Source organism: Pyrgilauda ruficollis, unplaced genomic scaffold (genome assembly GCF_017590135.1).
Source record: "Pyrgilauda ruficollis isolate IOZ18807 unplaced genomic scaffold, ASM1759013v1 scaffold97, whole genome shotgun sequence".
In the NCBI taxonomy this organism is placed as follows: domain Eukaryota; kingdom Metazoa; phylum Chordata; class Aves; order Passeriformes; family Passeridae; genus Pyrgilauda; species Pyrgilauda ruficollis.
In genome coordinates, this window is record NW_024531821.1 from 1495274 (window position 1) to 1520141 (window position 24868).

The 24868-nt window shown below is 43.5% G+C and overlaps 2 protein-coding genes across 2 annotated transcripts in view; one reads left to right on the forward strand and one right to left on the reverse strand.

The window, feature by feature from the left end:
• Window positions 1-283: 283 nt before the first annotated feature.
• The window catches only part of CREBRF (CREB3 regulatory factor), a 25838-nt gene continuing 1253 nt past the window's right edge, over window positions 284-24868 (reverse strand). The window contains exons 2-9 of the mRNA XM_041489856.1: window positions 16450-16627; window positions 15429-15554; window positions 13508-14591; window positions 9227-9421; window positions 7380-7569; window positions 6834-6907; window positions 6337-6459; window positions 284-5472 (exon numbers count right to left, since the gene is read on the reverse strand). Coding sequence (XP_041345790.1) covers window positions 5357-5472; window positions 6337-6459; window positions 6834-6907; window positions 7380-7569; window positions 9227-9421; window positions 13508-14591; window positions 15429-15554; window positions 16450-16458 — 1917 coding nt within the window. The 5' untranslated portion in view covers window positions 16459-16627 and the 3' untranslated portion in view covers window positions 284-5356. The remainder of the gene's footprint in view (window positions 5473-6336; window positions 6460-6833; window positions 6908-7379; window positions 7570-9226; window positions 9422-13507; window positions 14592-15428; window positions 15555-16449; window positions 16628-24868) is intronic.
• The window catches only part of LOC121365604 (basic proline-rich protein-like), a 6539-nt gene continuing 1253 nt past the window's right edge, over window positions 19583-24868 (forward strand). Inside the window, exon 1 of the mRNA XM_041489946.1 lies at window positions 19583-24868. Coding sequence (XP_041345880.1) covers window positions 24652-24868 — 217 coding nt within the window. The 5' untranslated portion in view covers window positions 19583-24651.

Genomic DNA, 24868 nt, shown 5'->3' on the forward strand with positions numbered 1-24868 from the left:
ATAGATTATTCCAATCAGAATGTATGAAAATCCATCATTATAAGAGAGATTAAAATTAAGTTTTCTTACTAGGTTCTGTTTCCTAAACAGAAGATTCTGATAGGGTGGGATGTGCTTTTTCCAACACCAGAAAAGCCAATCCAGAAGTTTTTCTTACAGGAGCTAGTTAAGTCACACAAATTTGACTTTAAATATACCCAACTAAAAATTACTTTACACTCCAGAAAAACTATGAACAATGATGTTATCTAAGAAGTTTGGAATTTTGTTGGGTTTTTTTTTCTTTTATGGGGGAAACAAAGAAATGCAAGCGTGGCTTAAAAGAGCTCTGGTTCCACTTTTAGCTCCATAGCTTGTTAGAAAGACAATAAATTCAGAGTCAGTATTTGCTCCCATGGAAGTTCATGGATGTCTAAGAGGCTGAGGATTATATTCAGAGTGCAAAGACACCTTCTCGAAGCACTGGAGGGAAAACATGGCATATTGTGAAATGCAGGTTGTAGAAAGACAGAGATTTTTGTTTGCTGCAAAGATACAGCCTGAAAGTGCCATCTTTGATTAATGACATTGTAGAATCCCAATTTCCATTGGGAGATATTCAAGAGTGGTGTTTTCTCAACAGACTAATGCCCTTAATACAGTTACAAGAAGGATCAGTCACTGAGGCAGCAACTGTTTGAAATGTACTTCACACGATCCCTGGGGTAAACAAAATAAACCTCAGCTGTGTGCAAGGCTGTGTCAACAAGCCAAGACCACATCTAGCAGCACACTCCACTAGGTGATTCCAACTGAAGCCTCCAACTTCAAAAGAAGATCAAATCATGCTTAGATGCACTCTTGAAACTCGGGTCTCAAGGCCAAATACAGATCCTGACATTCACGGTCCAGAACTGGGTTGTGCCTCAGCAGAATTTCAGGAAGACGAGCAAGCACGTTTGAGGAACAGAACTGCATTTGCTATTTCTGCTGGAGGCAGCTTGGATACAACCCCTGGAAATTCTCCTGATAAAACCTTTTACAGCTTCTTTAAAAAAAAAAACAAAACCAAAAAATAGCTATGTTTAAATGATTTATGGAAAAGCACATCCAGTCATTATAGCTGTGAATAAGCTGTTTCATTAATGAAGGCAAATATTTGATAAATACTGGGGGGTGTCTTTTAAAAACAAATTTTAAACTGACACCTCTACATTTCCAAAGTGTCTGTTTGCTTTTAGGTTAGTTAAAAGACCTTTCATCCATTTTAGGTTGGTTTTTTGTTTGTTTGCTTTTTTTTTTAAAAACACCAACTTTTCCCTGGCCCTCTTAATATGGAAAAAAGTCAATCTATAAATTAGGAACTGAACACAGCTGAGCCTGACTCTCACATCAGCTTTACAGCAATACAACTTTATTAAATCACAATGATTTCAACTGGTATGATAAGAAAATCCAGCCCATCCACACGTAAACATAGCTTTAGTATTAAGTCTCTCTCATCCCAAAAAACAAAAAGTACTCACCAAGTATCAGTAAATGTGTTCAATAAACCATAAAAGGAAGCGTTAGCAAAAGGGGTTTCGGGTTTAAAAACACCCTTCAGGAGCACCCCCACGTTTTGCAAGGCCATTCAAAAACTGGTCTTCCATAAAATACAAAAGGACTACTGAGAGAAACTGCAATCAGCCCTGTCCGCACTCGCTCCAGCACGCTTAGATCAGCTCTGATTCCACCTCAGAAGCTTGGACGAGTTCAGAGGGAATGAAAAACACTTAGTTCTAGATGTACAAGTAAGGCACAATATAAAGCCACATCATCATCTGTCATGAAGGGAGGGGAAGGACGAGGGTCATACATGGTACAGCAGAACAAGCAGCCCATCGATTCCAAGTGTGGCACCTACGTTCAGACTGACGAGATCTCGACAAGAGCAGTTATGACAGCATGCTTTTAATATGGAAACAAATCCTAGAGAATCCAGTGTATCAGAAAAAGGAAGAGCTTTCTGGTTGTATTAAATCAAAAAATAGATCATCGTTTTTGGATATAGGATTAAAAGTGAATATTCACAATGCCTACACTCAAAAACAAACAAAAAAAAAAAAAACAACCCAGGACTTCATTAAGATCCACATATTATGTATGAACACTGAAAATCTTTAGAAAATGGTCTTCTCTAAAGATCACCCCAAAACGCATGCCACAATTGCCAAAAAACAGAACATGTACATTTGTTGGTTTTTATACCCTTATAAGATTTTTGTTTGTGATAAGTATACACTAAATGTATATATTTTAATGACACTAGAGGAAGCAGATTGTTACTGGCATTAAAGTACAACCATTTCTAGACGGTTTAAATGCCACAGAGTCCCCTGGTTAAAATGTAAAGCTGCACAGCTTGCCTATGTCACCTTTATGATAAAGTTAAACCAGCAAAAGGTCTTATCTTTACTCTACATTTTACTGCCAGGTTTTATTATCTCAAGTATCGCTGCAGCATTCTGACCAGCCCAGAGTTAGCAGCAAGTGGCAGGAATCATATAAAACGCAGTTTCTTTTTTTTTTTTTTTTCTTTTTCCTCCTTTTTTTTTTTTAAACAAAGTGCTTTTCTAAGATATACATACATATAAATAGTTACAAAATAAAGTGTCAACATTAAAAAGCTCAACTATTTCAAAGCTTTAACTTAAAATAATACATAGGAAACACTGAAATGCGAGGGTATGGAACTCACTAAAGATTCAAAGTCTACTTTGAAATGCGAGACCAAAATCATAGTCTGGTTTTCAGACAAAAATAAAAAGCTATAAAGTTGTGTGTTGCCCAGGATTCCCAGGCAGTAAAAAAAGGGGGGGCTTTTAAATACCTTGTCAGTTGAATTTGTCCCAGAAGTTTTTACCTGATTTCAAACTGCTCTCTCTCCATGCTCAGATGCTGCCTCGCCTGCAGGGTTTGGATGGAGCTCAGGGACAAGCCCTGTGTGCCAGCCCTGCTCAGGCACAGCCTGCACCTCACAGGACACATTCTCTGTCGGGGTTTTTGGGGCCCTGGGCAGCTCCACAAGAACAAGAGGAACACACCAGATCCACCGTGGAAAGCAGCAGCCAACTCTCACCTCACCTGAACAACAACAACAAACAAACACCTCGAAGGAAAACACCCACATTCCACTCAGATTTTGCAAGCCTTAAGTGGATTTACAAAGTTTTGCCTAAATTGCCCTGGGTATTTGTTCAGTCTCTCGTAGGAAAGACTTTCTGTACAGCTCAGTAGTGGTATTTTGGCCTCCTCCTCCCTTTTGAGTCTTCCAAAATATTTAGGTACAAAGGAAGCTGTGAGTGTGGCAGGGCCACCACTTTCACCGGCCACTCTTCCTGCACTGTTACCGATTCAGGCTTTTTTTCTCTTATAGTACAAGCTCGGATATAAAAATAATCTACTTATAAACAAAAAGGAATCACAGTACAAACAAACTCAGACAAACCAGAAACAAAGTGGAGAAGTTCCCCAAAGGGAGTGGGGAGAAAGCCTTCATGGACTTTTGCATTTTTTTTTTTCAGCAGCTACATTTGAAAATATTTGGTATTTCTATTTTCAGTAAACAGTGTTCTGTCATCTTTAAATAGGGAGAGAAAGAATAGGGAGGAAAAGGAGGGGGGGGTCCATGAAACCAGAGAATGATCTTGCCTTGAGATAAAGGACTTTCTCATCAAAGGCTAAAGCTTTTATCTGTACGTTAACACTGACTACAAAGCCAACTCTTATTAGCAGAAGAGCAAATAAGAACTTTGTGTTAATAGTCTTCAATCATAGAAACTACTGAATTAACAAGAATAAGTCACATATAAGTCTGAAGAAGCTAGTTTCGAAATACCTGTACAAAAATATAAAAGTCTATAAATTTTTTTTTTTGTTTTGTTTGAAGCCTGTGTTGATCCTTGGAAACATCACATGCATAATAATACATCAACTGGAAAAGTGGCAACTAAGGAATTAGATATTTGTAGCTCTTTTTTTTTTCTTCTTTACATATATACATGTTACAATAAAAATAATTTTATTTTGGTTGTTTGGTGGAAGTATACTACAACAAGCTAAATACTTTTTTTTTAAATTCTCAAAGTCGAAAACTATTTTACCAATAGCTTACTAAAATCCAAATATATTAAAATCTCCTACAGTAAGTGCAGAGAAAAAAGATTTAAAGACTCCAAGACGGCCACCAACTTATCTACCATGGAAGCGAACTACAAGAACAGCAAAATAATATTGTTATGTATGAATGCTCCTTCTGTAGATAATTGGACCCAAACAAAAAAATTCACAGTTCAGTAAGATCCCTAACCCTGACCTTTAATTTTTTTTTCTTTTTTTCTTTTGTTTTTACATTCAGTACAGTATCATATAAGCTGTGCAAAACTTTACTTAGACTGGCAGTTCGCCATATCAGTTGCATTTGTCTTTGGTACAAAAATAAACAATCGCATTAATGTGCAAGTATTTGTTTTCTTCCGGCCAAAGTACCGAAATTGAGTTTTCTAGAGCCATCTTTTATACAATACATAGACTCTGTGGCATATATCTACATTTTCAACATATTCCTATATACATTCAAAAATTTTTAAGAGCTGGAACAAATACATTAAAACCTAAAATCTCACCATCTATACAGCTCGGTTTTGCCCCTCAGGGTTTTCTTCATACAAAACTTTACCAGCTTATACTGATAGCTCTCCCCACAAAATACAAGGCACAAAGAATATACTTTTTTTTTCTCTTGCTTGCACGGACATTTAAATACTCTATTAAGCTCAGAAAATTAAAGTCTTATATGGCACACTAGCTCTAATGCTGTGTGTGCTATGTACAAGTTAATGGTTGCAAAGAAAGCTTATTGGTTTTTTTAAGAACAAGAAAAGAAAATCCCATTACTTAAAAATAAAATAAAAAAAGAACAAAAAACTCCCTACATTGACAGCTTCACCAAAAAAATGCTTCCTCTTACTTCACTTGGACCATAAACCTGTCACAATGTCTGGCAAATGCTAAAATATTTTCTCTAGCAAACCCATATTTTTGCTTCTAAAACAAAAGTGATATATTCTGGTCCTAGATCATTTGAAAGAGAACTCTCATTTCTGCCCTTGAGCTTGAAGCAGCTTTGAAACTATCTGGTTTATGGTCCAAAAATGCTCCGCAGCATTTTCTACCACGCCGTGATTTGTTTTCCTACACTGTTACTTGAAACCAATGGAACCTACAGGTGAGTGTTTACAGAATGCTAAGCTGACATGCAGACCAGAATGCCATTTACAACGAGGAACTCGGCAGCACAGGCAGAACCTGCCCGGGGAGCAGCTCCAGCCCTGTGCTACACCTTGGCCATGGGTATCCGCAGCCCCACCAGGCCGCCCGTGGGGTCTCCCTCCGCTGTCTTCTCCAGCACCTGGTTCACAAACTCTGAGGTCTGTCCAGCTACAGGAAGTCCTGAAAGGGAGGGAAGAGAAGCTGCTCTCAGGTCACTGCTCATGGCACATTCCTACTGATGCCTTCAGGTTTTAGCTTTTTTATTTTCAGATCCTGTGCTGCTGTAGCATGGAGCAGAGCTGATCCCAGGGAGAGACCCCGTGAGAGGTTATCCATTTTGGGACCATTTGGGTTCATCTTGGGTGCAAGCCTTGGCTGGGCTCTTGTACTGCCCAAGTGCATCCATTGAGGCCTTTCAATAAATCCCTGCTTTATTTTTTAACTCTGTCTGGCCTCTGTTCTAGCTCAGCCTTCACAAGGCATCACTACAGGTGACACAAAGCCAGGGGACACTTTGGTTGGGACAAATGGATTCAGGAAAGGATTCATTTGTTCCTTTGTATCAGAAATTCTCTGCAATCAAATATAGCAAGCCCAGAGGAGGCACCAGGATGATCAGAGAGCTGGGAAGAAAGGCTGGGAGAATTGGGGTTGTTCAGCCTGGAGAGGAGAAGCTTTGGAGTGACCTCATTGTGGCCTCACAGTGCCTGAGTAGGACAACAAGATGGAGAGAGACTTTTTACAAGGGATGGAGTGACAGGACACAGAATGGCTGCACACTGCCAGAGAGCAGGGACGGATGGGATATTGGGAAGGAACTGCTCCCTGTGAGGGTGGGCAGGCCCTGGCACAGGGTGCCCAGAGCAGCTGTGGCTGCCCCTGGATCCCTGGAAGTGCCCAAGGCCAGGTTGGACACTGGGGTTTGGAGCAGCCTGGGGCAGTGGAAGGTGTCTCTGGTGGAATGGGATGAGCTTTGGGGTTTCTCAGGGCATTTATGATTCTACATCTTCATATCCAGGTAAATACACAATGTTCACTGCTTACCAAGAGTGTCTTTAATAAGTATGTTCAACTTTTGTTCCATGTTGATTCCTCTGTCATCTTTAGGTACCTGCACCCGATTAACTATTTCTTGTTTAATGGAGTTGATGACAAAGAGTAAATTATCTGGAAAAGAAAAAAAAAAGGATTAGCTTTACATCACATTCCCCTGGAAGGGATTCACAGTTACCCACACACAGCTATCTGTGTCAAAGATGTCACATCATACTTACTGTAAAACTAAATGTAATAGTTTACATCAAATATTACCAATATTTTCAAAATTATTTACACAACATGCATACATTTACATAATTTACACCTGCAAAGTAGCTCAAGTTACCCAAGTTACATTAATTTCATTCAATGAGCTGGTTTTGTATCACCAGAATTGTTGGATTTGTACCAACTCTTTTCTCTATGAGCCAGGTTACATCACGGTGCAAAACACAGACTTGCCCAAACAAAAGGAAAATTAAGATGTGAAGAGTTGTATTTACCATATTCCGTGTTGAGACCCCAGAGTTTAACTTTATTGGCTTCATACTGGGCTTTCTTTTTTAGTCTACAAGCCCTGTGGCAAGAAGAGGGGAAAAATTAGAGCACCACCAGAAATTGCAGAGTAGTAAGAGCCACATGAAGTCATCAACCAACCCTCCCAGAGCTGTGATGCACAAACTCATCCATCCTCACTCACCTGCACTGAAAACACTCTGCTGCCTGCATCTGCTCGCATTTGACACTTGTGGAATTTGCTACTGTCCCAGCTGTTTTCCCCACAGCTGAGGAAGCCAATTCCAGTAGAAACACATCCCTATATAGGAAACAGGCAAACCACAGCTCCCAAGGTGCCAGCTGCTCTGCTTTTTGATAAACTGGAAATTCCCATTTGGTAAACTGGTAACTCCCATTTGATAAACTGCCACTCCCATTGCAGGAGCTGCCACATGAAGCAGAATTTCTTTAGGCAAAAATTATTTAGATCTTTATCACTCACATGTAGCAATCCAAATTTTCTCATCCCTGCAGCTCTACCCAATGCATACCTGGAAGCCAACTTGTTCTTTTCTTTCCTTGACCTGGGCCTGGCAGTTAAGGGAAGTTCACTGACAGGTGTCAGGTCACTGATCACCTTATTCAGCTTCCTCAGCTCGTTACCAATCTGGAGGAGTTTTCTGGGGTTGGGAGTCAGGTCTTCTACATCAGTCCTCCGTGACTTCTTTGCTGCGTATTTTCCTGTTTTAAATATGCAGAAAAATGGGTAGGGAAGTGACATAATACATACACACTCTAAAATAGGCATTTTTTGGGTGCAGTTTGAGTTCCTTTGTTCACTGCAGAAGAATGGGCCGGAATCAGGTGATCCCCATGGCCTCTCACGATACAAAAAGCATTTCCACACAAAGAGCTTTGTACAATTCATATTCTATCCAGATCAGATAAGAGCAAATGCTGCTGGCCAGCCCACTGGATGTGACAGAGAGCATACACACAACTCTGCTGAAAAATCTATGTCACAAGTTCAAACCCTGTTGTTTTGCTCCAGCTGTAAATTTGTTAACTCATATGCAGCCAAAATATCCTCCTGCACACTCCAGCGGATTAAACTCCTAAATAATCTTGTTACCAAAGTCCTGTACACAGAAAGAGTACTGAGGCCTGGTGCTGAAAAAATCTTCAGCAATGCTGACATGAAATGATCCACATAAATGCCAGTAAACCTTTTTTTATTATATGTATTTGAAGCTATTTAAGGCCTGGTTTTGCACTTGACTTAAAGGTCAAGTGGTCAAGTGTCTGGTGGGTTTGAGTCCTCAGAGAATGTTTAGTTATTTGGTGTTGGCTAACAAATATAAAATAATGGAATCCCAGAATGGTTGGGTGGAAGGGACCTTAAAATCATCTTTTTCTCCCCCTTGCCATGGGCAAGGACACCTTCCACCAGACCAGGTTGCTCAGAGCTCCATCATGAGAAAGAGCAGTGATTGGACTTTAGGTACTGATATTTCACTACAGGATAAAGAAGCTTTTAAAAACTAAGGACATTTTAAAAATTGCTTTCTTCCCTGAATAAATCTACAGGTAACAGCAACAACAACAACAAAATCTTATGATTTAAGAGAAGGCCAATTGCCATGTTAAAGGCAGTAATTTTCAACTCTAAGGGAACATTAACCTTACAACCAGGGAAGTTGGTTTAAATTGCTCCTTCAAAGCCAAAATCAAATGGAGCAGCCTAAAAGAGGTCCTGTGAGAAGAAAACAAAAATACCCCTAAGAGTTTGCTTTGGGTGATGTTAATCATGTTTGTGGTGCAGTAATTGCTCACTGGAAATAAATCAGCTATTAGAGCAACTGGTTTAAGTTTCTAAGAGGGCATCTTAAGGAAATGGATTATTCCCAGAGAAGTAACTGCTTCACTGTGCTGCATTCACAGGGGGAAAACAAGGAGGGAGAAGCAGAGAGAGACAGCTGTGCCTTAGTGCTTGTCCTCAGCTCATACCAGTCCCCTGAACTTGGCACCCCAGAGCCCTCCCAGCCTCCTGCTAACACAGGCAGCACTGACAGGAACAGCCACGAGCAGCAAACACCAGTCAAGTCACCATCCAATATTTACAGTATCACACTGAGAAAGCTTTGAACTCTCGGGGTTTCCACTGAGAGCCCTTGGAAGTCACAATTCTCAATTCATCCACACTCCTCTGGAAGAAACCACACTGAAAGTCCCTTCTGTGTGCTCTCTGTGCCTTCCCTGGGCACTGCAGAGGAACAGACTTACAGCGCTTGAATTTTCACGGCCAAAACCTCTCAGCATTCGCAAGGAGCGCAACTTGGCTTCTGACGGTGTCACAAGGAGAAAACAGTCATCTGTGACCAGAATGAGGATTTCTTACCATGGTGGAGCCCATTCTTCTGGTACATGTTGCTGGGCAGGGTGTCTCTGTCCCACTCAGATGGCCTCAGCATCCTCTCCTGCTGGGATGGTGTCAGCTGCTCGCTGTACTCCCAGAAGTATCTTCGCTTGCCTCTTTTCCGAGAGGATATTGCAGTCATTTCTTTCAAATCCTCCACAGAATCGTTTTCATACCCTAAAAGGATGCAGGGGTTGTTTATATGCTGGTGACAGAATTGTTTGTAGCCATTTAGCAGCAGACTGAGGATTCAAGTTGAGAGCAAAACCACAGCCAGTTCTGTTTTGCATTATCTAACACTCGGTTTCCAGCATCAACTGCTCTTGGGTACTTGCCTTAAATCCAGGGTAGACACTGAGCCACTGATGGGGCTTCATTAGTTGAAAAAAACAGAATTATTTATGCATTTAAAGTCTCTTTGTGTTCTCTGACCCCCTAAGCTGTAGTCCCCCACAATCCCAGCAGTGCCAAGTACAGACAGATGTTGTTTGTGCAGATGTTGGACCACGTTCACCCATCCTGACAATTTTCCCCATGAATTGGCAGGAACACAATCCTAACTCACCTCCACATTTGACAAAAAGCATGGAAAGAGAAGCAGATTAAATAAAAAGGATTAGCAAAAGACAAAAAAGAAAAAAATTATTCAATTATAGAACACTCTGAGTTGGAAGAGGCCCACAGGATTGAGTCCAACTCCTGCTGCTCCTTTAGTCCAAAGACCTGCAGGGAATAAATCCAAGCACTGATCCCTCCTAGGCTGGAGAAAGGGGCTCTGGTATCAGGACAGTGACCAAAGGGCCACCTAAGCTGAAGGGATCTGGACCCACTGTTCAACCTCTTCCTCCTCTTTAGTGGCATGAGAAGAAATGACCCTCAGTAAAGCTGTACAGAATTTTAGAGGTGAATTACGATGCACTTGATATCATGAACTGCTCATGAAGGACATGGAAATTGTAATGCCACTGCCCACATCACAGAAATATTTTACTATAACTATGTGAACCCAAACCACAGGTTTTCAAACCCCAGATATGCTTCAGAAAATAAAGATAATCTATACTAAGGTTAAAAAAATTCTCAAACCACTGCACGACCTTTTGTGCTAAATATTAGTTTACATTTACTCAAAAAGGAGCATTTCTAAACATCACATAGTGTGATAGAGCTGAAGGAAAAGCCACCCATGCATGGACTGTGGGCTTAGCAAGCCTTGACCCCATATGCTTCAGCTCTGCTTCATCTTCCAGCAGCACAAAGAACACTTTCTTCCTTTTAAAACACTCCATTCAATTAGTCTGTTTGCACTTGAAAAACCAGTTGAAAGAGGAAAAACAAACTTTCTTGCTTTGGTTTGACTCTCACATCATAACCCAAAGCACAAATAGAAGTCAGGTATGCAGAAGGATGAAATCCATCCTGAAGTTCTGTTTCTCATAATTTCATCAACTCATTTACGTGGGTTCCCTGGTTTGTTGGAAAGGCAGGATTTTAAAGGCAAACCAAACAATGAAACATGCTTTATAAAACATTTGTGCTGTATAGCCAAAATAATTGACAATTTACATTAAATACAGTTTCAAATACCATAAATATCTGTAACTGTAGCTCCATTTCACTCAAATGCTGTTTGACAAAAGTATCAAAATACACTCAAAAAGCCCACTGACATTCCACCTAAAAAAAAAAAAGCTATGTAACTTATTATACAGAAATACATAAATTGAGCCCATCTTCATGATAACACAGAATTAATCCAACCAATGAAAACAAATCTCTGTAAGAGCTGAAGTGTACAAATGTACAACAAGGTTAAAATCAGGACTTCCTGTTTGCTTATTCAAACTGTAATTAAGTTAGCAACTTCAATTACATTGACTTAATACATCCTGCCTTGCAAGCCCAACGCTGACCTGCTGCCATTATAAAGTTACATAAAAGAACCCAGAGCAGTGTCCTAACCTCACACAAACTTGTTTAGCTGCTCTGCACTGTATTTATGCCTCCTCTCAGCAAAGATCACACAGCAGGGCAGGCTTCTAAGAAATCTGAAAGGGTTCTTGCATTTAGCTCTGAAGCCCTTCACAACCCTCTCCTAAAAGTCCTCCTTCACATCCCCCCCTGTGGTTTCAGGTTTAAATGAAGCAGAACAGAGAACAGGGTGCACGTGACTCCTGCATCTCACCAGGTGAAAGCCAAAAATAGCCCCAGTGAAACAAAGCCAGAGCTCCTGCCCTCCATCCCTTCAGCACAGAGGCTTCTGGCAAATCCTCCCCAGTGCTTTCCCCAGCTGATGCTCCAGGTGCTCAGACTGACCCAATGCAGCTTCTTAAAACAATCTCTGTGTCTCTATCAGCATTTTTTCATTCATTTCTTCTCCAGTGGTACTGACAATGAATAAATTGCTTTATTTCCCATTTCTGGAATCTCCTGACTACTCGATGGCAGGAACAGTAATTTAAAAAGTCTACTAAATGACATAGGAAAAATATACTCAGTAATAGCAAAACCACCATGTATAAATGCTAGAAAAGGTCTGGGCTGGTAATTCCCTTTGCAGGAGACCAAAATTGCTAAATTTGTGTCATGGTGGTAATAAAAACACTGTTGTCCAAACTTGCCTGAGAGCCAGTCACATTTTTAGCTATTTTTCCTTCACTATATCTAAATATTTCCTCAGATAACACTTGAAGAAAGCATTTCATTCACACTAAAAGCATACATGAAGAATAACCAAAAGGAAATTATGTATAAAAAAACATCAGAGGGTCAGCAATAACTAGCAGATTTTTGTCCTTTCAGTAAATTACATCCTCACTCAAAATACCAACTCATTTTGCTTTCAGACCTGTGGAAGGTTTCATTTTCCTGTACTATACCTATTTTTGGATACTTTACCCATAATATTTACCTTTAGAGGTAAAAAAGCAACACAAAATACAAAAGTGACATGATCAGAATACCTGGATATGTTATTTCCTAAAACAGACAAATAGATGATAAAATTTTTAGTATGACCACATTTGAGGTGAATGGTTTTAGGCTTCATTCATGGAAGGGTTTGGCAAGCTTGGACAAGCCCAGATCCTCAGCTACTGCTGCAGAATGTGGATTGTCGGTCAGTAAAATCATTAATTAATTAATTCCACCCACAGCATTTAACACAACCTCTCTTTTTCAGGCACCAGGCTCCCAGTGCAACACATCCCCCACGGGCTGCAGAGCTGGAACAGCTGCTCAGGGCCCCAGAAAGCAGAGGGGAGTTCACTTCAGAAGGGAGGAAAAGGCTTCAAAATGTTAATAAAAATGTGTTGTGTGCATGTGAAAGCAGCATAAAGGGCAGAATGCTTAACGAGTTTAATGCCAACGCAGGAAATCTAATTAGAAAATAATTTCATCTGAGAGTTCATTATGACAAACACTGACAAGCTTTAGGGAAGCTGCTGTTCTCAACAAGGAAAAATTTCAGCTGCTTTATCCCCTCCAAGTTACATGTTGCCAAATGTCTGAATACTTTAATTCTTATTCTCTACTACAGGGCATTTATAAGATGTGAATATTGTAATACTTTCTGAAGTGAAATTAATACTTGGGTACAATCCTGTTGTTTTCCCTGCAGAATTTATTTTTATACAATGTTACTGTTTTGTTACATTCTAGGTGAAGGTTAATTCTTATTCCTGCTCTTAGAACTCCATTTTTAAAGGCAGGAGAGAGAAATTCAGTATCCTCTGACCCCCACTAAGTGTTACTGCTGAAACCACCTAGAAATAACTCTATTAATTTCAGTCATTCTTTGGAGTCTGTGGAAAAACCGTACCTGAAAGGAGGACTTAAATAATTATGAAATCATTTTACTCCGGATGTGACTTCATCCTGACAGATCCAACTCTGGATAAATTCACAGCTACAAGAAGAGCTAGAAAGCTCTGCACATCCTACCAGAGAGCTACAACAGAAAAGAAGGCCACACTTGCAGGCAGCTGCTCTAACCTCAGGCTACAGCTGGGCTTCCTGTATTCTCTATCATTATTTTTGTTGCACAACCACAGTTGATGCAGTTTTTCACGAAATAGGGCAACAGAGACTTTGCATGCTTTGAATAAATTGCATTTTGCAACGCACTTAGAAAACGTGGGAGGAGAGTTCACAACTTAAGATCAGTGCTGCTCATCTGTAACTACCAGGAGTTAAAAGCTTTCCTTCCCACTCAGAGGACAAACCCATCACCCCCACGTCACCGAAGCCCAGCTGTGCTGGTACCTGGCTCTGAGAAGGTATCGCTGATGTCATCGTCCTTATCGTCCTCGTAATCCTCCTCCTCATCATCGTTCTCAGACAGCTCATGCTCACTGCCAAATCCTTCATCGTGGTCCTCATCTTCAATATCGTCCTCATCCTCCTCCTCCTCCTCGGGCTCTGCTTTGGCTGACTGTTCACCCAAAGTGTCTGTTACAAAAAGAGAATAATTGTGCTCTTCTTTCTTCTGCGAGGAGTCCGACACGGACGTGCTGGCGGAAAGGCTGCTCTCCCCCACAGCCAGCCCTGGGCTCTCCTGGGGAGGGCTGAGGAGCAGCTCTTGAGTCTCTTTAAAAGGCAAACCAGGAGTTGTGCTGTGGCCATGGGGGGACTCGAGTCCTTTTCTCTCCTGTCTCTTTGCTACAGCCCCACAGTAGCAGGTGTTTTCCTTGGCTGCGTCAGCGTGCGCCTGGCTCAGCACGGGCCTGCTCTGCGGCAAGGGGTTGATCTTTACTTTTGCTTTTTTAACATAGTCTTTACATTCAACGTGAATGTTCACCTTTTCACTGCTGTACACGTTGGTCTTGGCCATGATCTGTGTACTGGAAGCAGGCTGGCTGCCAGGCTTGCTGGCCTTCTGGGCACAGTCCGACAGCGCGGCCTCAGCCTGCACGTTCTTGGAGGAACAGACCGGCGCCGCTGCTCTGCTCGCCATCTTTTTGCCAGGTAACAAAGGATTTAAAGGGTTTTGTTTCACACTAAAGAGCAAATCAGGGTAATAGAGTGAATCTGAGACAGGCTGGGAGTCCTCGCTGTTCAGCTGAGCCAGTGTGGGTGTTTTGCTTATCACCTCTTCATCCTGGTATGGGCTTGAAAAGTCATCGAGGCCCAGGTAATCCACCTCTTTTGTTCCCCAGATGTCACAGCTGGTTAACTTAGTGTACTTAGTTAGGTCTTCACAGTAGGTATCCCACTGCTCCCACTTGGAGGTGAAAGCAGCTTCTTTGTCCAGGATGTCTGTAAAAGACTCCAAGTTCTCAAGGTCTTTGCAGTCCTCCATGAAAAGCAAGTTGTCCCTGGAGCTTTGCTGGTAGTCCATTTCTCTGTCCTGTGCACAATAAGGTAAGTTAAAAGTTAATACAAATAAAGTATCACCATCTCTTTCCTCTCCTTAACCTGGTAAGGAGAGCTCAATTCCAGTGAAGTATGGGAGAGTGGTGACAGAGGAAGAGACTTCAGCTTTCAACTAAAAGCTTCTTTTGAAGGTCAGAATGAAGTTCAGCTCCTGTGCTTCAGCGACAGGTCTTTCTGAAGACACTGCTCTTCCTATAACACTGTATTTTTTTGCTATTGCAAATCCATCTCCTCATCAGGAACTAAACCAGTACCAATATCCATGTATTTAAAATATGAAAGACATCACAAGCATCTCTATAATCTAGGTCAATCTTTGCTGTGTGCGTAACAGAATACACTTGAGTTTATCAGTTCCTGGAAAACCTCATTCTAACATGACCAATTAATGACCTTTCTCCTTTGATGCAGGGAGAAAATGAAAAAGGGAATGCTCATACAAGTAGCTTGTGAGCCAACTTTTATTTTCCTTCCCCCTGCATTCACAACTTGGGTGAAGCAGAATATTCCCTGTGAGGGTGGGCAGGCCCTGGCACAGGGTGCCCAGAGAAGCTGTGGCTGCCTCTGGATCCCTGGAAGTGTCCAAGGCCAGGTTGGACAGGGCTTGGAACACGAGTGCAAGGTGGATTTGAGCCTGTTTGAAGAAGTGCCTGCTGAAGAAGCATCACACTTGCTGGACAAGCAGTCCAGCTCTTCCCTAACCAGCAGCCAGCAATAATGAATAATTTTCCAGCATTCTTGAACCAACACCCCTTTATTCCTACAGGAACTGGTGAGGACATGAAATTCTGGGCACACACAGGTGACCTACCAGTTCATACATGAAGTCTGGATCCGAGCTGCTCGCCAGGAGATCCGTGCTCATCAGAGTCTGCTCTGAAAACAGGTGGCTCCGAAAGGCATCCCCGAAAGGAGGGTCCATTCCACTCACACTGGGCTACAACACAATGGACAGACATTTCAAACATGATATGAAAAGGCACATTTTCATCTTCAACAAACAGAAAGAGGATCACCATTCCTCCTAGTCTCAGAAGGTTTTTAGCACCGCAGATAAGCACATCATTCCCCAGAGGCAGAGAATGCTTCAGCAGCAGCTGACAACATGCAGGAGCAATCAAAGGACACATTTCTATCCACCACAGAGCTGCAAGAGCATTCACTGCTCCTTCATTCTTCCCTGCTCTTTCAAAGTCTTATGTTTACCACATTTTGGGATACGTTGGCATTTGTAGAAGATGAGGGCCAGTACTGGCAAGATCTGGGAGTCCCTCTAATACAAATCATTTCGTACTGAAGCAGTGTTGACTGTGTTTAGAGCCATTAGAATTCATAAAACTTCCATATAAAATTGTAAGGAAAGCAAAATTTATGACAACCAAATCTAGATTGTTACCTCTCTCTCAAGAACGAAGTGAAATTTGGCAAAAAAAGCATTATGCAGGATGACTGGGCATGCAGGGAATGGGCAGCAAGGCCCATTTAATTCCAGACCTCAATTTCTCTTCTAGACGCTCTCACCCTGAGGGTTGGGAAGGCAGAGACACTGTGCTGCTGAAAGTCATTCAGTGTGCTGAGTGTGAATCACTGCAGTAATAAAAGGCTGTTCTGCTCTCCAGGCATCCTCCCTCACCCACAGACAACGTGGCTGAAGCTTGAACAAACACAGGACCAAGAGCAGCACCACAGCTTCTACCACACACACTACAGGGACCCTACAAAATATATATCCTTTCATCTCCTACACATCTTCCCTCCTAGTGCTGGTCAGATATGTTCTTAAACAGAGGCAAAAATATTTACAGAAGCAAATAAAATCCTAGCAGACTTACCTGAGGCATTTCCAAGCCCAGATTCCCCAAATCCAATTCCAAACTTCTTGTTTTATTCACTTGTAGATTCCTTTCCAGCTTTACTTCAGTCTCAGGGAGTTTACACCATCCATGCAATGAAATTTTTCCTTAGGATAACTTCAGTTCACCCTGATGGAGCTTTTCTATTTGTCGACTTCTGTGCAGAATAAACACAGCAAACCCCCAAGGAGGTGAGTAATCCTTCACCAACAAGGTGAAAGCTTAAAAAACAGCCAAAGGCAAGAATTTCCCCTGAAAGTTGATTTTTTTCTCATTCTGGAATGTATAGAAATTTTCTTCCCCTGGCATCTTTCATTGAATGAAAAGCTACAGATGCTAAGGAACAGAGTTGCTGCAAAAACATTTTTGGCCAAGTTACATTTTGTTGCCTTTGCTCCTCTCTGCTGAGAGCAGCAGCTCTATAGACACACCTGAAGAGAAAACCTGCCAAATTGGGAACAATAATCAGCACACTGCTGGGTATCCAGGAGAGAGACAACCTTTATGACTAATGTAACAGAGCCAATAAACTCTAAAAATGTCTCAGGCAGAAGTCTCAAAATACAAATTTCAAAACAGGCAGAAATGCTGTTTCAGTGGTATCTCCTCCTTTTCTTCAGGGATGAATCCATTCAGCATCAGATAAGATTACATCAATCACTCACACAGCAACATCTAGTGGTAGAGGATCACAGAAACCATCCAGCAGCAGAGCAGAAGAGACAGGTTTCCCCAAGAGAACAAATTAAAAACTGCCAAGCTCACAGCTGTCTAATAAAATATCTTCTCTATTAATTCAACTAAGGCATATGTTGAAATTGGACCAATTTATCTACTGGTAGTGTTACCAGTTTAGGAGTTCCTGCAGACCTGCTCTACTTCAGATGTTTGTCTAATGACTCTTCGGAGCTTAACCCAGCATTTTGAACAGTGTAAGGAAAACCCTCACTCAGCATTGCTCCCAAGTCAGACTTTGGTGCAATCTGCTCAGGCTGTGTTTATTCTCCTCTTTTGAAAAACAAATAGTAAACTCTAAGTGTTCTCCCACAGCTCAGAACCCTCCCCCAGCAGCACATGACAGCATCCCCGTGATTATTCCCACTTTCAGATGGTATCTCAGCTAGTTTGTCCTCTTTAGCATATGGACTATCAGACTGTGGTAAAAACAGACACTATGCAAAGAAGCTTTTACTTATCAAAACAGCCTGCTTTGCAAAGAGCAGCTGGAATATAAAGAACAACAGTTCCAGGTCCAGTTCCACAGGAGTTCTCAGCTGAACCCTTGCTACCCCTCACAGGGCCCTGTGGTGAACGAGCCAGTTCCTTGGGAGAAAAGCTCCTTTCTGCTCCAAAACCTCCAGGGAACCCTTGATTTATTTAAAAGTGACATTTCAAGTGAAGTTTGTGCCTCAGCAAGCCCCGTCTCCCTTCACCCACAAAGGCCACACCACAGCAGGATGGTCCTTCCCAGGTGGGGACGGGGCAGGAATGACTGAGTCACTTCACCTGGGCTAGGAGAAGGGGTCTGTTCTTCAAAACAAACACAGGGATGTTCTCAGACACAAAGGGAGAGGCAAGGTTATGATTCTAAACACCTGAACACTTTCTTTCCATGCAGATTGATGCCTTTTTCATCAGCACATCAGATGAATGCTTTGGCATCACCACCAAAGCACCTCCTGCATTCACAAGGAGACTGCCAGAGTTCTCCATGATACAAAGGGCAAAGAAAGGAAATATTTGCTGCTTCTTCACTGGCTATTCTTTGTTGTGTTTTTTGTCAGAACACGGGCCTCAAGCCGTTCCACACACAGCCAGCAAAGGGGGTGAAACTTCATCTCTACTGACACTGATTTCAGTAACAACCAACCACCACTTCCAGGTGCCAGCTTTTGGATCACTTCCAAATGCTTCAAACAAACATTAAAGGCTCAGAATACTTTTACTATCTCCAAGACTGGAGTGATAAACTTCTTGCACTATTTAAGAATGCCAGTGCATGACCTCTCAGGTCACAGCAGTGTATCAGCTGACCCAATTATTCCTGTAATTCTCTTTAGATTTCATTTTTTATATTTTATAATATTAATATTTAAATGTGACTTGAATCCCAGTAGGATCTAGTCAACTATTCCACAAGGCAGGATTTTTCTTAGCCGCTCTGTGGAGGAGGAAAACACAGTGAGGCCATGAAAAGAAAGACATTGCCTCAGGGAGCTGCACAATCCAGATATCCTTCATGCTCCCAAAAAGCAGCCCTGCTTCCAACTGCTTTCCAAATTTCCCACAAAGATCAAGGTCACCGTTAAAAGCCTCCTGCTGTTTACACCTAACTACCAGTGTTTCTTCATGAACTGGTAAATAAAGATGTATGGCACAAGTCAATGACACATACGGGAGCACAGGTGTCAAACTGGAACTTGCTGTGAAGGAAAGTAATTTGCAGACTGCAGTTAAAGTCCCATTCTTACAGAATTTATCATTAGTGGCACTTTCAGCCCAAGACTGAGTTAGAAAAGAATAGTCCAGCTGTTGTGTTATCTATAATGAATGCAGCTCTGAATGAACTAAAAGAGCTGTGGCAGAGCTCAAGTACAGCAGCACGAAGAATTACTGAAGATAAATATAGCAGGAATTTCTACTTCAGGACAATTTCCATTAATGCCTTCCCAAATGCAGACACAGGTGGAATACAGAGCCCGAAGCAGCGGGCAGGGTGCTGCTCCTCTGGCAGCAAACAGCCTGCAGGGAAATCAGATTAAGGTGATTAAGGAGCCTGGCCCGGAGCTGGTTCTGTGTCTGCAGGTCTGGAGTCACATCAGTGCCCAGCTCTGCTCCTGGGAGGAGGCTCCTGCCTTCACTGGGGCCTGAGGAAGGGCAGGACACCTGAGGGGAGCCTGGGACACACGTGGAGAGGGACTCTACAAGGAATGGGGTGACAGGACAAGGAGAATGGCTCCAAACTGACAGAGAGTAGGGTTAGATGGGATATTGGGAAGGAATTCCTCCCTGTGAGGGTGGGCAGGCCCTGGCACAGGGTTCCCAGAGCAGCTGTGGCTGCCCCTGGATCCATTAAAGTGTTCCAGGCTAGGCTGGATGGGGCTTGGAGCAAGCTGGGACAGTGGAAAGTGTCCCTGCCCATGGCAGGGGGTTAAAATGAAATAATATTTAAGGTCCCATCCAGCCCAAACCATTCCATGATTCTGTGATCTCAGGAACAGCTGTGTCCCTCTAACATTTACGAATCTGGGCTACTGATGGAGGCATGCACATGTACATTGGTTAAAATCCCATCAGCCATCAACAAGGAACCAAAGCCTGTTCTATAGAGTTAACATCTAATTAATCTAATGACAAATTCTAATTAAAAATGATCCCCTGTATTTAATATTTACCTTCTGAAGAGGAACAGTGTTTCCAGGATGCTCAGGAAGACTGAATTTCCCACAGGGGAGCAGCAGGTGCATTAGCTGGGATTCCTGGTGTAACCCAGCCTGCAGCAGGAGCTGAACTCCAAACATGCAGCATGTAGGGACACAGTGCAGCTCCTGTGCATGTGCTGCATCTTGGGCCACTAGAACACCCTCCTGCCACAGCACAGCACCTCCAAAGAAGCCCCTCGAAGAGAAAACCCCAAAATTCAGCTTTTAGCTTAACACCTCTGAAAGTCTTCCTCGGTCACCTGCATGAATCATTTGTACCGTGGCTGTAAGCAAAGCTGCTATTTCTGGCCCAGTTCAGCTGTGTATTCTGTACCACTGGAAAGGCACATGGAGCCTGGCTGTGCTGTTTTGTTGGCTGCACAGTGCTCATTATCCCAGCAGCTAAATGCCTGCTGTAAGTGCATTACAGGAACAATTACACTTTCATGATGGTGACTGCATCACACAGCACAGCTTGTCAAAGTCACAATTTTGATGCAGGTATAAAAAAATAGCTCACGAGAGCCTGCCAGTACTAAACCTGAAAGCTCAGGCTGAAACATTCATGGCCAACTATGAATTTCAGAGAAAGCACAAAAACTACACCATGTGCTTGGAAGGAACCATTACGTACTTTGCACTGTTTGTGATATCTGGACATTTTATTAAATACTGCAGTTAGACATGCAAGAAATTCCCCTGCACGTTTCTTAAAAACATTTTTTTCCTTCCACAGTTTGTGCCAACTTGTTTTCTGTTACAGAACACCCTCTGCTCAGGGCAGTCTTCAAGCTGAGAACGTGCAGACTGCCCAGGGTGGTGTCCAGGGAACATCTGGAAATGGCACTCCAGGCTCTGCTCTGGTTGAGAAGGTGGGAATCACTCCCAGGTTGGACTTGATGGCTTTGAAGAACTTCTGCAACCTCAATGAATGTTTATGTTTCTTACTTTTGTTTCTGAATAATGTTCCTTTTTTTTTTTCTTTTTACATGATTCTTCAATGATTATCCAGACTTAAAAAAATTCTTTTACTTTTCTCCCCCACCACAAAGACTCTAAGTTTATTAGTGTTATTATTTCATAGCAGTGAGCAAAGACACTCTTAAAATGTCTTCATATATTTCCACGCACTGCAGTCTCATTCCTGGACTCACAAAAGCAGCCAAGTCCCTCTTGTTGATGAAGGATTCCTATTAAAATGCCAGCATCTAAGGCATTATGCTCTTTTTTGTCTTGGAGAGAAAACAATACCTGCTTAAAACCCCCAGACCCTGAGTCTGATGGAGCTTTGCCACTTAAAAGAACTAAAGATACTCAGACTGTTTCACTTCTTCTAAGCCTCTTCCCTTCAGGAGAGGGAAACTGTTACTTCACTGTCTCTGTTCCTGTTCCTCCACTGACCATCCCTTCCCCCTCCAGGGGTATTTTTCCAATCCTACTCGCCCACAGCAGACAGACTTCAAGACCTGGAAGTGACAGCTCTAAAGAGAAGCTCTGGTCTGCAACCACACACCCACCGCCCCGGGCAGCAGAGCCCCAGAAGAGCACAGAACTCAGGGACCCCCCATGCCAACGCCAGCTCCCAGCTCTGGGGGTGCCCCAGCTGTGTCAGCAAACAGCAGATCCCAGAAACTGATGGAATCCCAGAGTCACAGAATGGTTTGGGCTGGGAGATTAAAAATCATCTGGTTCCACTCCCCTGCCGTGGCAGGGACACCTCCCACTGTCCCAGGCTGCTCCCAGCCCTGTCCAGCCTGGCCTTGGGCACTGCCAGGGATCCAGGGGCAGCCACAGCTGCTCTGGGCACCGTGCCAGGGCCTGCCCACCCTCACAGGGAAGGATTCCTTCCCACTATCCCATCTAACCTCACCCTCTGTCAGTGTGAAGCCATTCCCCCTTGTCCTGTCACTTGTAAATTGTCTCTCTCCATCTGTCCTGCAGGTTCCCTTCAGGCCACAGCTGTGTCACCCCAAAGCTCCTCCTGCCCAGATGAACAATCCCAGCTCTCCCAGCAGAGCTGCTCCATCCCTCTGACCCCCTGGTGCCTCCTCTGGGCTCTCTCCAGCAGCTCCAGCTCCTTCCAGGGCTGGGGCAGCTCTGCAGGTGGGGTCTCACCTGGGGGGCACAGGGCACAATGCCAGCCCCTTCCTGCTGCCCACTGGGGACCAGCCCAGGCACGGGGGGCTCCTGGGGCCAAGGCAGGTCCAGCTCTTGGCCAGCAGCACCCCCAGACCCTTCTCCCAGGGCTGCTCCATCTGTGCATCTGTCCCAGCCTGTGTTTGTACCCCAGCCTGCACTGATATTGACCGTCAGGCAAGAGGCAGAAGCAAAAACAAGTGATTACTTTTTATACTAACAAACATTCAGCTGTTACATATTTTGTAACAAGTATGCTCATATTAATATATTCCTACTAGAAGCACTTTTCTCTATGTTCTGCAACAAAGACTGAGATTTTATTCTTATTTTAGTGCCAAGAGTGGGATGTGCAGCACGTTAAACTTATTAGAACTATATTAACAGACTTAAAATTCATTTTTAAAAATGGTTAAATTTAAAATAGTCATAGTATAAACCTTATTAAAATAACACTGCAGAGTTAGGAGAGTTGTTTGCATATGAGAATTAGTAGTAAAACTAACATTTAATTTTTTTTTAAGCTGTAGTTTTCCCCTGAATCAGAGTGGGGTGAAAGCAAAGGCAAAAAACAAAACCAAAATTAAACAACAATTCAACTTCCAATCTCCAGCAATATTCTACATCCTGACAGGATGGCTGTTCTTATATTTTTTTTCTGACAGAGTCTTTCAGACTAAGAGAAAAATTAATTCTGTAGTTTCCAAGAAAAAACAAAAAGCAACACAAGTCTTATGATGAAGGGAACGGTACAGTCTGGTCTACTCTTCGTACTGTGAAATTACAATTGTTATACTCTTACACAGAAATTTAGAAATGGGGTATCTGTACCGAATACTTCAAAGCCAGCACCAAATTCGAAAAACACGTAAGTCAAAATTGTCCAAAAAGTAAAAAAAAAACCCCATGACTTAAGAGTTTAAAACCAGAAGGATTTAAAAAAACCAATCAGGAAGATTTTTATAGCAAGATCTAAACCTTAAATTTACAATTTTAACAAAACTTTTGGTTTAACTTTCATGCCAATGCTGACTCTCAACTACTTCTTATGCAGTGCCAAATCTCCTGATCAAGGTTTGATGTTAAAATATTCAGCTGAACTTCCCAAATCACAGAGCAGAGACACACAGGCCATGGGAATGTAAACCCGTGAGTTCCCTTATTTATCCCATCAGTCTATTAGTGGGAAAAGCTTCTGTTTCTCTCCAATTAATTCCTGCTAATGCTGACTTCAATCTCTGTCCTTCACAGGCTGTTTGCCTCTCTCATTATTTAAAAACCACCTGGGGAGGTTGTTCAGGGGGCCTGGTGCCTCTGCTGCAGGAACACTCTCATCAATTCAGAATAATTCCTTCTGGGCTCAGGTGAACTATTGGCTATGGACATGTCTGAGGTCTCTGAGCTACTGTTATTTATGCATTTAGAAAGGAATCTCACTGAGATTATTTTAGCAGGAAAGGTTTCTTGCAGAATGATCACACCCAGAGCAGCTGTGGCTGCCCCTGGATCCCAAAAGCCAGGTTGGACAGGGCTTGGAGCAGCCTGGGATAGTGGAAAGTGTCCCTGCCCACGGCAGGGGGCTGAAATTAAATAATCCATAAGGTCCCTTCCAGTATAAACCATTCGGCGATTCTATGATTTATTTTCCATAGAAATTCTGATTTCTCACTTAAGGAGCCAACAATAGAAATCGACCACATTTCTAAAGAATCTGCCTCTCTCTAAGTTTTACTATGAAAACACATTTAATGATAATCATAATTAACCTTCCCCACAAGGATGCTCAGAAGCGACCTTAGAGGCCTTTTACACACAATCTTTAATACATTTAGAAGTGTTTAAAGCCAATAGGAGTATCTGATTCAGTTCTGCCTGTTATGTGGAGCATGATTTCAACAAGTTACCCCCGGAGTGGCAGCGACAGAAAGATCACGATCGCTTTAAGTGAGAATCGCACATTTCGGCTGGCAGCGCTGAGTGCTCCAAGCTCCAGCCTGTTGCAGGGGAAGGCTCGATAAACACCGTGGGTTTTACACCGAGTGAGACAGGGAATAATCCCGGACAGGGAATCAGCCCGGACACCGGATCCCCTGCAGCAGCCGCTGCCCTGAGAAATGCCGTGGGCTGCCAGGGAGCAGGGAGGGCACGGGTGGGGAATGACAGCCGTGTGGGGACAAAGGTAAATAATAAAGATTGCCTTTGAGTCCTCGGTGGCACAAGGGGCTTTAATCGAGGTGTTCCCGGCTAGGAACAGGCGTGAGCTTAGAGCAGACACGGAGAGGTGTCCGACAGCCGCGTGGGGACACGCTGAGACCCGCGGGCTGCTCCTGAGGCGGCCCGGGGAATTCTCGGATGTTTTAGAACCCAAATGTGCGGGGCCGGGCCGGGAGCAGGACACGGCAACGCGCCCCGTCCTGCCCTGAGCGCGGGGAACGGGACCCCCTGTGCGCGGGCACCGCCCCGGGCCGCTCCCGACGCTTAGGTGGGACAGCCCCCCTGAGGCAAAGCGCTGCGGAGGGACGGGCACCGCGGGTGGGCACCGCGGCCTCGGCCCCGCGCGGTGCCCGCGTCCCCCCGCTGTCCCCCGGCCCGGCCCTGACCCACTAACACACCTCCGGCCAACATGGCCGCCCCGCCGCCCAGCGCAGCCTACCCCGGCCGCCGCCGCCCCGCCCTCCGCGCCCGCTCATTGGCTGGCTGCCCCGCCGCGCGCGCTCCCATTGGCCGCCGAGCCCGCCGCTCACCCGCCCAGCGGCCCTTTCAAGCTAGGGTGAGGCGACATGTAAACAAACCCCCTCCCGCCGCCCCGGCCGCGGCCCCGCGACCCCCGAGCCGCGCCC